At 50.1% G+C, this 12,915-nt stretch overlaps 1 protein-coding gene across 2 annotated transcripts in view; it reads left to right on the forward strand.

The window, feature by feature from the left end:
• The window catches only part of HCK (HCK proto-oncogene, Src family tyrosine kinase), a gene marked incomplete at its 5' end in the record, with an annotated part of 22,863 nt that continues 9,948 nt past the window's right edge, over positions 1 to 12,915 (forward strand). Inside the window, 9 exons of one of the 2 annotated variants that reach the window (XM_079785014.1) lie at positions 1 to 117; positions 2,992 to 3,034; positions 3,623 to 3,722; positions 4,697 to 4,795; positions 6,170 to 6,273; positions 6,707 to 6,856; positions 7,188 to 7,340; positions 8,741 to 8,920; positions 9,922 to 9,998. In XM_079785014.1, the coding sequence (XP_079641140.1) occupies positions 1 to 117; positions 2,992 to 3,034; positions 3,623 to 3,722; positions 4,697 to 4,795; positions 6,170 to 6,273; positions 6,707 to 6,856; positions 7,188 to 7,340; positions 8,741 to 8,920; positions 9,922 to 9,998 (1,023 nt within the window). The remainder of the gene's footprint in view (positions 118 to 2,991; positions 3,035 to 3,622; positions 3,723 to 4,696; positions 4,796 to 6,169; positions 6,274 to 6,706; positions 6,857 to 7,187; positions 7,341 to 8,740; positions 8,921 to 9,921; positions 9,999 to 12,915) is intronic. The other variant, XM_079785015.1, reaches the window with a different exon arrangement.

Here is a 12,915-nt window from a genome sequence, read left to right on the forward strand (position 1 = left end):
ATGGGGTGCGTGAAGTCCAAGTTCCTCCGGGATAGAGACAAGGTCTCAAAAAGCGAGGCCAGTGCCAACCCACACAGCCCGCTGTATGTGCCAGATCCCACGACCACAGGCAAGAGGGTGAGTGGGGGAGGAAGGAGGTGGGGGAGGCTGCCCTATGCTGATATAACAGCCTCCTGTTTTCCCAAGGGTGAGCAGGCATGTTTGGGGTGAAATGGGGCTGACCAGTCACCAGCAGCCTCCTAACTCTCCAGCATACGTCTGCACGGAGCACCCAGGGCAAGGACGTCACTTCTTTTTTTTTAAATCCTCACCTGAGGATATTTTTCCATTGATTTTTTTTTTTTAGAGAGGGAAAGACAGAGAAATATTGATGTGAGAGAACACAACAATTTGTTGCCTCCTGTACGAGCCCTGACCAGGGCCTGGGCCAGGGAGGAGCCTGCAACCAAGGTACATGCCCTTGACTAGAATTGAACCCGGGACCCTTCAGTCCACAGGCCAATGCTCTATCCACTGAGCCAAACCGGCTAGGGCCAAGGACATCACTTCTTGTCCTGCCACGCAGCCTGGGCTCCAGTGACCAGGCCCCAGGGAGCAGGGCAGGCCTCAAGCCCAGGGAGTAGCAGAAGTGGTGCTGAGCACAATGAGTGACCAGAAAGCAACAACAGCGGCTGCAGTAATGACAGTGAGGATACTATCCAGGTTCCTAGCAATAGCTGTAGTAACAGTAACTGCTGTACTCCCATTGCTAAATACCCGTGGGAGTGTAGCAGCAAGAAGAGAGGTGTAACACTGGCAGAGGTATTAACTTAAATTTATCCAGAGCTTACCCGGAACCAAGCACGCTCCTGAGTGCTTTATAGTTATTAACACCTTTAATCCCCACAATAATCTCATTGTCAGTCACAATTTTCATTACACCCATTTTACAGATGAGCCACAGATTAAATAATTTGCCAAAAGCCACGTGGTGAGTAAGAGGTAGGACCAGGATTTAAACTTGGCTCGTGCCACTTCCAAAGTATCAGGGGTAGGAGCGGAAGTAACAGAGGCAGAAGCTGAGTGCTAACGATGGAGCAGCAGCAATGGTGGTAATAGTGTGGGCAATGGTGGCATCAGTAGTCATGGTAACAGCACCACGAGTAATGGTAGTGGCCACAGTGATATCAGAGGGCGGTAACAGTAGTGATCGTGGTGGCAACCATAACAATACTGGTAATGAGATGACAGTATTAATAGCAGCAGTAACAGTTACACTAACTGAGACCAATTTTGAACACCTACTATGTCCCAGGCATCGGAGTGAGGTGTTTCCACATCACTCATCCTCACCAAAAGCTGTGAGGAAGGAGTTCTGACACTTTACAGCCAGGGTGACTAAGGCTTGCAGTGGTTCAGTGACCCCTTGGGGTCCCACGGCTGGGAAGAGGTAGGGCCAGGCCTTTCTACCCCCAAGGCTGGGTTCTCTCTCCTTCCGGGCTCCTTGAGTCCTCCCCCCCCCCCTTACCGGAGGCTGCCTAAGAAAGCTCAGAGGCAGAGGTGTCTGCCTTCACCTGCACCCTTAGAAGGACAGTCTGTTACCCCACAGCCCCTACTCCTTGTTCCCAAACCTACCCCTCAGCCCGCTCCAAACACACCCACTCCCTTTGCCATGACAGCCTGTGGAGGTTGAAGGCAAAGATCTTACCCTAACACACTCATTTCTTCCACATCTTCTTGCTTATACCACGGGTTCCTGGCCTCTCTCCACCCTGCTGGCCCTTCTCCGGGCATGATGTCTAGAAATGGGAGAGTCGTAGAAGAGTCACCTCCCTCCCTCTGGCATGACCTCTTTTAAAACACCCTGAGATTGCATGAGCTTCTCACACTGGTGATGTCCTAAGCTGTCATCCTAAACCCTTGGTCACTCCTGGGTCTGTTCCTCTCCGACCTGCCTGACCCGGGGCCCTTTCTGTGGTTCTCTGAGGCCCTCCAGCTTGTCCCCAATGGGAAGTGGAGGGTTTTCTCCCCCCAGTTTTTGGTTGTCCTCTCTGAGCATCAGATTTAAGGGATTCTATACTCAGCCACTCCCGGACAGGGTTCCCAGGTCAAATCAGTTTGTGAAATGCTGAGCAGAACAGGCTCCTTCCCTGGAGAAGTCGGGGCCTTTATGACTCTTGGCAACAGGGCTGGGGCTCTCCCAGAAAAGGGTTATCCTTCTCCATGTTTCCCAAACCTGGCTCTTTAAATGACTGTTTATCTAAGCATGTGACACACAAATGCATTCCCCTTGAAAAGAAAAGTCACAAATTACAGTTAACGCTACAGTTGCCTCTGACCGAAGACCCCTCCCCAGCGGTCTCATCCCTCTCCCCAGGGGCATCCACTGTGGTCAGTTTGGTGAAGACCCTCACGAACCTTTGCCGTGGACATACGCTCACACGTACATAGTATGTGTCCGCAGGAAGTGTTTAGGGTGGGTGTGTATGCATTTTATGTAACTGTATCATATTCTGAAGAACTAGCTTTGTTCACTCAACAATAATCTTTGAGGTTTAGTTGTGTCAGGAAGGAGGCTTGACCTCCCTCTTACGAGGGCTGCTTAGGGTGCGACAGTGTGGCCAGTTCCCCTTGAGATAGACACTGAGGTTCCTTCACTGACATCATGGAGCCTTTTCTCATAGAGCATGTTGGTGGGCCAGGGTTTCTTCAAACATCCCTTGGAAAACATGGGTCTGGGCCAACCCCCTCACTGTACGTCGAGGGGAAGAGACAAGCCAGTGTCCCCCAGGATGTCCAAAGCCAAGGGCAGAGCCCACAACTCCAGATCCTTGTCGTGGCTATATCCCATGTGCCATGTGACCTCAGGCATGTCCTCTGCCCTCTCTGGGCCTCTTACCATGACACACAGGGCTGGGCTAAGAGGCCTGGGGGTATCCCTTTTGACACAGGCCTTCTGTGGCTCCCCACACATTATTGGATTCATTCCTTTCTCCTATTTCTTCCCCACAGCGACCTGACACCAACAACAGCAACCCCCCAGGGTCCACGGAGGGTAAGTATCTGGCGAACGCGTGCGGTGCAGTCTCGTGTTCTGTAGAGGTTGAGGTTAGGTTCTCAGTCAGAGCTTGAGGCAAAAAGCTTCATCAAAACCACCCTTGAGCCCTGACCGGTTTGGCTCAGTGGGTAGAGCGTCGGCCTGCGGACTCAAGGGTCCCAGGTTCGATTCCGGTCAAGGGCATGTACCTTGGTTGTGGGCACATCCCCAGTAGGGAGTGTGCAGGAGGCAGCTGATCTAGCTGATCGATGTTTCTCTCTCATCGATGTTTCTAACTCTCTATCCCTCTCTGTAAAAAATCAATAAAATATATTTTTTTAAAAACCACCCTTGAAAAATCCCCTAAATTGCCACAAAGTACTTCGTACAGGCTATTTTGTTTCTATAGCACTGTTTAATAACATGAACAAAACACTGTTAGCTTTAAACTGTAGAATCGCACCCAGTATGGCAAGATGCTTACTTATAAAGACAGACACATCAGTGGGTCCAGGGCTGGGTGCCAGGTGTTGGAAGGGAAACCCTCAGGGCGGTGGGGGTGCTCAGATAAAGCCTCCCTGCCCCACGTGTCTCTCGTCCGCGCAGGTTCTAAGGACACCATCGTGATTGCCCTGTATGACTACGAGGCCATTCACCATGAAGACCTCAGTTTCCAGAAGGGAGACCAGATGGTGGTCCTGGAGGAGTGAGTCCTCATCCCCTCCCCCAAGACATTCCTACCCCCAATACTCAGTACACTCTCTTCTGTCCTTCAGTAAAGAACCTTAGACTAGGGCAGTGGTCGGCAAACTCATTCGTCAACAGAGCCAAATATCAACAGTACAACCGATTGAAATTTCTTTTGAGAGCCAAATTTTTTTAAACTTAAACTTCTTCTAACGCCACGTCTTCAAAATAGACTCGCCCAGGCCATGGTATTTTGTGGAAGAGCCACACTCAAGGGGCCAAAGAGCCGCATGTGGCTCGCGAGCCGCCGTTTGCCGACCACTGGACTAGGGTGTATGTGACTGATGAGAATGGACCTGATTGTAATAGAGGAAGAAGGGCTGAAGCCACAATAAAGGGGCTTGTGCCCTTACTAATGGCGCCCACCCAGGCCAGGATGAGCGGCTCACAGAGCTTCCCCAGGGAAGCCTTCCGCGGGCTCCTGTGACCAAGCTGCAAGCTTACCTGTGGACCAGACCCTGCTGAGGTGACTTTGCACACAGAAATCTTTGGATCTCTGAGTTTGCTGCCTTTAATCTCCTCTAGTCTTCACCATCAGCGAGTGTAATGTCCAGTATGTCAGGGGGTACGGGGGCCAAAAATGGCAGTGGTTATGCTTGGTCAGACTCCTGAGCCCACTCCCTCTGGCTCTTGGCCCCAGCTGAACCCCTAGAGTCTGCCATGGGCACAGGGCCCCACCTTAGGTATGGCTAGGAAGGCCAAGACTGCAAGACCAGGGAACAATAGTGGGGCCACAGACCCAGGTCTGTAGGCTGTGAACGCAGGGACAAACCTTGATTTCAGGCCCTCAGATGCACAGTGGGGGCTGTTGTAAAGATCCCTACCTCTAATCATGGGGTGTATGCAGGGGGTACTCCAGGCCAAAGCTGAGGGGCCCAAGAGGACTAGGGGAAGTCCTGCCCACTGACCCCTTTGCTCCCTCCTGTCTCTTAGGTCTGGGGAATGGTGGAAGGCTCGGTCCCTGGCCACCCAGAAAGAGGGCTACATCCCAAGCAACTACGTTGCCCGCGTTGACTCTCTGGAGACAGAGGAGTAAGTCTTCTATTTCCCTGCCCTCCAGAAGGAAGCGTGAGCAAGGCCAGCCTTGTTCCTGCCTCAGGGCCTTTGCACTCCCTACCTCGCCTACCTGGCATACTCTTCCTGGGGTTCTGGGCCTGGCTGGCTCCTTCCCATCCTTCGGGGCTCGGAGAGGCCTTCCCTAACCACCCTGTCCAAAGCAGGTCCCCTTTGTGACTTTCTCTCTCATTCCCTTTTCAACTCTTCTCACTAGCATTTCTTCCTTGTGCAAGATCTGCGAGATAACTTCCCAGGGGTGGAATTGCCAGGGCGATGGTTCTTACTAAATACCCTGTAACATTGCTTGACTCTTTCACCACGGCCTGAATCCTTCTACAAAATGGAATCAAAGAAGGTTGGGGGAGGGAGTGCAGAGGAGCGTGGTGATTAAGAGCTTGGGCTCTGGAGTTAGACTGCCTGGATTTGAAGCGTGGCTCCACCACTTCCCAGCTGTGTAATGCCAGGCAAGCCACTTGCTCTCTCTGTTTCTCAGTTTCCTTATCTGTAAAATGGGGATAAGAAGGGCAACAGTTCCAGAGTTGTTGGGTGGATGAATGTTAGCTGTCTCTCTCCATAGTTGATGCAGAGGAAACAGGGGCCCAGAGAGGAAAAGCAACTTGCTCGAAGTCGCACAGCAGTTTTATGGCGGGGCCAACGCCTACTGACCTCTGGTCTGGGGCTTTTCCATCCCAGCACAGGAACCACTCCTCACCCTGCTGAGGGTGGAAATAGATTTGGCTGCTGCTGCTTGAACTTTCCCACCCAAAATCCCAAGTATTATGGGAGAATGAAGAAAAGATCCAAGGATATGGGCCCAAGTATAAAATTATTTGAAATCTCACATTTTTGCTTAGAAATTTATGCCAGTTTTATATCTGACACAGAGAAGGATAAACCATGAAACTGATGAAGCTCAGACCCTCACTCACATGGGCCTTCGAGGCCCTGACAGGAATGTCGTGTGTTCTTGTGAAATTTGCGGAAGTAAGATTTTGACCGCAGTTGGTTAAGACTGCTGTATTTTCACACTCAGCCTCTCTGTCCATCACCTCACTGCTCTCACTGGGTGCTGTTGGAATGACCTCTGGGCATTTTGTATGTGTAAGGCTGTGTTATTTTTCTTAAAGAAAGCTCCCCAATGTGTGTAAGTTTCCGTCAGTCTCAGCAAGCTGGATTCAACCCTGGTCAAATGTCTGTTTTCATATCAAAAGAATCATTGTTTTTCCCAAAAGAGTCTTTGAGGAACGTCAACGTTGCAGGAAACCAGGCCCTTGGTACCCTGGTGGCACTGTCAGTGGGACAGGACTGCCCACCCGGGGTTCACACGTTGTCTCTTCCCCTTTCCACCAGGTGGTTCTTCAAGGGCATCAGCCGGAAGGATGCAGAGCGCCAGCTCCTGGCCCCTGGCAACGTGCTGGGCTCCTTCATGATCCGCGACAGCGAGACCACCAAAGGTGACCCAGCAGTCCCCACTCTATCTATCTATTTATCTATCTAGATAATGATGACGATGATGATGATGATGATGACAGCCAGCGTTTACTGAGCGTTTACATCCTGACTACTTCACAAGCATTACTTCTTTCAATTATCAGGCAATGTGATGAGATAGAGAGGTCTCACAACCAATCCCACTTTACAGATGAGGAAACTGAGGCACAGAGAAGTGATGTACTCACTTGTCCAAGGTCTCACAGCTGGACATGGAGGAGCCTGGACAAGAACCTGGCAGGCTGATTCCACAGCTCACTCTTACCCTTGTGCTCCACTGCCCAGCTGCCAGGATGGTGCCAGGGGTGGCTTTATCGGGGTGTCCGGAAGGGGTGCCACGGTAGTGGCCAGACTCTGAAGTCCCACTCCTGAGTGGTTTCTCTCTGACCAATGCAGGGAGCTACTCTTTGTCGGTACGAGACTACGACCCCCAGCATAGGGATGCAGTGAAACATTACAAGATCCGGACCCTGGACAACGGGGGCTTCTACATCTCCCCACGAAACACCTTCAGCACCCTGCAGGAGCTGGTGGCCCACTACAAGAGTAAGTCCTGCCCAGGGCCACACCCCAAGCAGGGTGGACCTGTCTCCCGGGAACCCGAGTCACGGTGCACCGTGCCCTCTGAGGCCTGCTGAGCTCTTTCTGACTCTCCCCAGACAAATAGTTGCTTTGGATTCTCCTGAAATTCTAGGCCCATTGAGAAGGAGGGCAGAGGTGGCATCTGGTCATGCTCTGCTCTCTGGGAATGTCCCTGATCGTGGCAACCCCCTGGAACAGTGGCCAACCACAGCCGACCAGGCAGGGAAGCCTCTGAGGGGAAGCCTCTGGCTGGCCGAGAGCTGGCTGCCCTCGCTGACCAGCAGCTCTGTTCCAGAAGGGAGCGACGGACTCTGCCAGAAGCTGACAATGCCCTGCGTGTCCTCCAAGCCCCAGAAGCCGTGGGAGAAAGATGCCTGGGAGATCCCTCGGGAATCCCTCGAGCTGGAGAAAAAGCTTGGAGCCGGGCAGTTTGGGGAAGTCTGGATGGGTAAGGACCCAGGGCCAGAGGGTGGTGGGAGGGAGGGAGTAGGGAGGTCATCACTTCCAGGAAGAGCCTGAGACAAAGTGGGAATGCCACGTAGGGTCGAAGGGGAGATCTGAATAACAACCACAAAGGAGCAATTCCTCTGAGAGCAAACCAAATTGTCCTGCCATGCAAACACCGATGTACCTCTGAGGCCATTTACCTGGTGGAGTTAAAAATTTCCTCCTGGGAAGCAGGAGTCCTAGATGAGGAATCTGCTCCCTGACGCAGAGCCAAGAGGCCTACCAGTTGGGGGTGAGATTACCAAGGCCTCTTAGGATGATGGAAATTAAGAATGGGGAAATGCAGCCTGGAGATTTCCAGGTGAGTTCAGTGTTGGTAACTGTGTGCCTAGCGCCACGCCAAGGCGTTGTGGGGCACCCATAAGGCACGTTCCACCCCTGCTGTCCTGCCGCTAATAACTCGAGAACAGCAATGCCTGGCCCAGTACCTGGTGCACCCGATTGTGTTTCCACCCACCATGTTTTAAATGAGACTGAAGACAACTTACAGAGTCGCAAACAAGTTAGTCCAAAAAATATGTTTAAATACACATATTTTCAACTATATTTGTTGAGAGCCTGCTATATGCCAGGCACCTAATAAGAGGTTGTGGCAGAGAAAGTAAGAAGGGAAGACAGATCTGAGTAATGAGTTAGAAAACAAAACTATATTATATAAGGGTTTACTCTTACTAAAGGAAGACCTCAGACTTGGATTAAAACTTCCTGGCAGCCAAGGCAAAAATGGAAACACAAGCAATTAAGAGATTTATAAGACGGAGTAGAAATGGGGTGAGGGAACATCATGTGGGAAGTTCCTGTGGTGGGAGGGGTGGTTGGGTACCTGAGGTGCTGAGTGACATGCAGGCTGACTGTACACAAAAGTCAAGGGGAGTTTGGTGGATGATGAAGCTGGCAAGGTGGGCAAGGCCAGATCATGCAGGCCTTATAGACCATGATGAAACTGGTATTTATTTTGAGAGCAGTGTTAAGATTAAAGCATTTTAAGAAACGATGTTATATGTGAGAGGGAGAGACAAGGCAAAGATGGTCTGTGTGTATGAGTGACAGGATCTGAATCCCTACAGCAGCCCTTCAAAGGCAGTGCTTATCATTCCTACTTCGCAGATGAGGAAACCACAGATGAGGGAGGATAAGTGACTTGCCCAAGGGCACACTGCTAGGAAGGCGTGGACCAGCTTTGCAACCCACATCTGTCTGAGCCAAAGCCCATCCTTTTCTAAGGGCTGAGTTGGGCACGGAAGACTTTGTGGAGGAGGCAGTTCTGCAGCTGGGCCTTCCTGGACGATGGGGAAAGAGCATGGGTTCTGACCATCTTTCCTGCTTTCTCGCCCACTCCAGCCACCTACAACAAGCACACCAAGGTGGCCGTGAAGACCATGAAGCCAGGGAGCATGTCTGTGGAGGCCTTCCTGGCAGAGGCCAACCTGATGAAAACTCTGCAGCATGACAAGCTGGTGAAGCTGCATGCCGTGGTCACAGAGGAGCCCATTTATATCATCACGGAGTTCATGGCCAAAGGTACTGTGTCTGGGGGCTGGGGATGCAGGCTGTGGCTCAGACAAGTTAATTGAAGACTCAGAGGTGACTTTGACATGGTTCTTGCCCTCGAGATGACCCCAGTCTGGCCAGGAGCTCTTCCCACAGGTATAAGCAGCCATTGCCCAGTCCTCTTGGTTAATGTGGTGAAATCATGTGAAGGGGATGTCAGTGGAAGGGGATGTCAGTGGAAGGGGAGCACATGAAGCTACCAGGAGAGGGGAGTAGGGCAGACCCCCATTTGGTGATGGAAGAAGAGGCTTTTGGATTTACTGTGTGCCTTAAAGGCCAGGGGAAATTCTCCCTGCCGGCCATGTTCCCTGCATGGGCCAATGCTCTGGAAAAGAGAGTCCACAAAGCATCCGTTCCAGGCTGTCCCCACCCTGCCCACCCATGATCCAGAATTTCTCAGGGACTTTTTTAAGCCACCATTTCACAAACATTTTCAATCCCCACCCATTTTTAGAAAATATTTTTATAGATTTCAGAGAGGAAAGGAGAGAGAAACATCAATGATGAGAATCATTAATTGGCTGCCTCCTGCACACTTCTCCCCACCCCCGCCTCTACTGGGGATGGAGCCTGCAACTCAGGCATGGGCTCTGACAGGGAATTGAACTGTGACCTCCTGGTCTGGAGGTGGATGCTCTACCACTGAGCCACAGGCCGGTCAATACCTGCCCATTTTTTATTAATAGAAACATATCACCCAACCTCATTTAGTGTGATTTAAAATCTCAAAACTTTTTTCATTTTCTAATTACACAGTTACACCAGCCTTATAAGACCATAGCCCAAGTCACATGGGCTCAGAAAGCTGTCTCAAAGAACCAGTCTAGCAGTCACAAAGTCACTTAAAAACACTCAGCTTATTTTTCTCAAACACTAGGTGTGGTAAATAGATGTTTTATTTAAATTTGTTACTATGAACAATTTTACCCTAAGTAGTGAGAGCACTCATTGTTGCTCCCCCTCCCCCACAGGAAGCCTGCTGGACTTCCTGAAAAGTAATGAAGGCAGCAAGCAGCCATTGCCAAAACTCATTGACTTCTCAGCCCAGGTGAGAGGCTAGTGGGGAAGCTGGGGGGAGGGGAGGGTAATTATTTATTCAGCACATACTTATTGACATACTATAATAACAGCAACAATACTGGATAACATTTTGTTGTTGTTGTTGTTAACCCTCATCTGAGAATATTTTTCCCCACTAATTTTTAGAGAGAGTGGAAGGGAGGGAGAGAGAAACATCAATGTGAGAGAGACCCATGAACTGGTTGCCTCCTACATGTGCCCCAATGGGAGCTGGGGATTGAACCTGCAACCCAAGGATGTGCCCTTGACCAGGAATCGAACTCGCAACCCTTTGGTGTGCAGGCTGACCTCTAACCACTTAGAAACACTGGCCTAAGCACATTTATTGAGCACTCTGTATAAAAGTATACTTTTAAAATGTGTCTTACATGTACTAGCTCATTAAGTCCTCGCGTCAACTTTCTAGGATGGGATTTTTGTTATCTGTTCTTTTTTAAAAAATATGTTTTTATTGATTTTAGAAAGAGAGGAAGGGAGAGGGAGAGAGAGAAACATCTATGTGAGAGAGAAACATCAATATGCTGCCTCCTGCATGAATCCCTGACTGGGGGGGTTGAGCCTGCAACCTGGGCATGTGCCCTGACCAGGAATTGAACTGGTGACCTTCCAGTGCTCGAGAGAGTGCTCAACCAACTGAGCACACCAGCCAGGGCTGTTAAGTATTCTTATGTAACAAACCACCCAAAGCTTAGGAGCTTGAAACAATAATTTATTTCTCATTATTCTGTGGGTTGATTGGACTTGGCTGTGTGGTTGTCCTGCTCCACATGTTGAAATCGAGGTCACTCAGATGGCTGCATTCTGCTGGCAGCTTGCCAAGGGCGAGAATGTCCATGGTGGTGTCTCATCCTCTGGGTTTTTTTCCACGTGGCACCACTCAGTAGTCCAGCCAGAGTTTGTGGCTTGGTGGTGAGGTCCCAATATAGAGTATACCAACGGGCCAAACCCTAATGTGCAAATGCCGATTAATTTAGCCTGCATGATGCTTGCTAATGTCTCATTGGCTAAAGTAAGTCATAGGGCTCAGCCCAGAGCCAGTGTGGAAGGGGACTGGCCAAGGGCCTGAGTCCAGGAGGCATGGTCCATTGGGAGTCACCAATGTGACAGTGTAGCCACAGGATGGTAATTGCCATCAAGTTTACATAAGAGAAACTTGAAGCATCGAGAAGATAAGTACAGATGAGGAAACCAAGGCCCAGTGAGGTTCAGTAGCTTGCCTAAGTTCCTGTGTTCTTTCGATGGATATGGCAGTGAACAAAATGGAAAGAATTGCTGTCCTCACAGAGCGAACAGTCCAGATGGGAAGACAGATATTAAATAACTGAATCTCTTCGAGAGCCATGACCCAAGAGGCCTGGCTCAATGTCAAAAGAATGTAGTATCCAGCAAAATAATCATGTACACAAGTCACAGGAACACTTCTTAAAACCGCATCGTTCTCATCTTCCCTTCACACTCTGCAGCTCCTCTCACCCTCAGTTGAGTGCTTTTTATTTCTATCCTCTTTCATTCTTTCCTATTTGTGGGAAAACAGATAGGAAAGGGGTGCTATGGGAGTACACAGCTGGACTAGGAGCAACCCAAGGAGACTTCCCAGAGGAATTGGCCTCTAGGTTGAGCCCTGAAGAATGCGTAGAAGTGAGTCTGATGAAGAGGAGAAGAAAGGGTGTTCTAGACCACGGAAATGGCCTGTGCCAAAGCTCAAAGGGAAAACATAAGAACTGGGCCTGGTCAGCTGGGGCCTGGGGCTGGGAAAGATGAAGGGAGTGTGGTTTGCAGCCTGGAGTGTATTAAGGGAGACCTGTACCAGGGCCTAGACCTGGGCCTTCTGAAGATGCCTAAGGCAGGGCCCATTTGAGTAGGCAAATCCTAGGGGCTGGGGGGAGGTCAGAGGTTTAAAAAAAAGGTCTTGCATTTCAGAGCCTGGAAATCAAGGCCTGGCATTTTGACTTTAATGGGCCCTGTCCCTAGAGAAACAGTAGTCCAGTGTGTTGCTAAATTATAGCCATCAAACTGGCAGAAACCTTGCTGGGCAGAGTCATCAACTGGGCAAGAGCCACTCTCCTCATTTCACAGATGGGAAAACAAACCAAGGGAGGAAAAGAGGCGCCAGGCCCTATGCATCCAGGAGCAGAGGTGACCTCAGGGCCCAGGGTCAAGAAGGAGCCAACCTGGTCTTTGCCTCCAGCCCTAGAGTCAGACGAACACAGTGCTGGTTACCCCAGGCCTGTTGCCACCTGGCTGATGGCTTTGGATCCACTGTAGGTCTCAGTCTCTCCATTTGAACTGGACCACACCTGTGGTTTTCAAGTTCAGAAGCTTTTTTATTTTATTTTTTAAGGCACAATTCTGTTGGTCAATGAAATCATATACAGTAGCTGAGTATTTCAAAATAGGTCAAAACAGCTGTTCTGATTGTAAGGTGGGACCTCATATATGGCCTTTCTTTTTCCCCCCTTCCCCATACATACCCCTGTCCCACCCCTGGCTACCTTGAGGTATCAGTAGGATTCAGTTTGAAGAGCTAGAATATCCTACAGGCGCTTCCCACTCTGATTCTGTGATTCCTTGGAAGAAACCCAAGTTCCAATGCCTGACATCATGGCAGCCAATTTGGTGGTCATGAAATCTCACCACCTAATCCACCCCCAATTCTTAGACCAGCCCTGAGCCCAGTAAACCTATCCCTTAATTCATTCTGTTAACAAAACATTGAAAAACAACACTGTGTATTGGGCTTAGGAGTTGCATAGCATTTTGGTTTTGATCCCAGCTCTGCCTGTGTAGCTTCGAGCAAGTTGCGTAACCTTTCTGAGTGCCACTTTCCTCAACAGGGAGCACTGATTGTCACCACTGAAACAAATACTTAACATGCTAGAGACCAT

This window comes from Cnephaeus nilssonii (assembly GCF_951640355.1).
Source record: "Cnephaeus nilssonii genome assembly, chromosome: 11".
NCBI lineage: Eukaryota > Metazoa > Chordata > Mammalia > Chiroptera > Vespertilionidae > Cnephaeus > Cnephaeus nilssonii.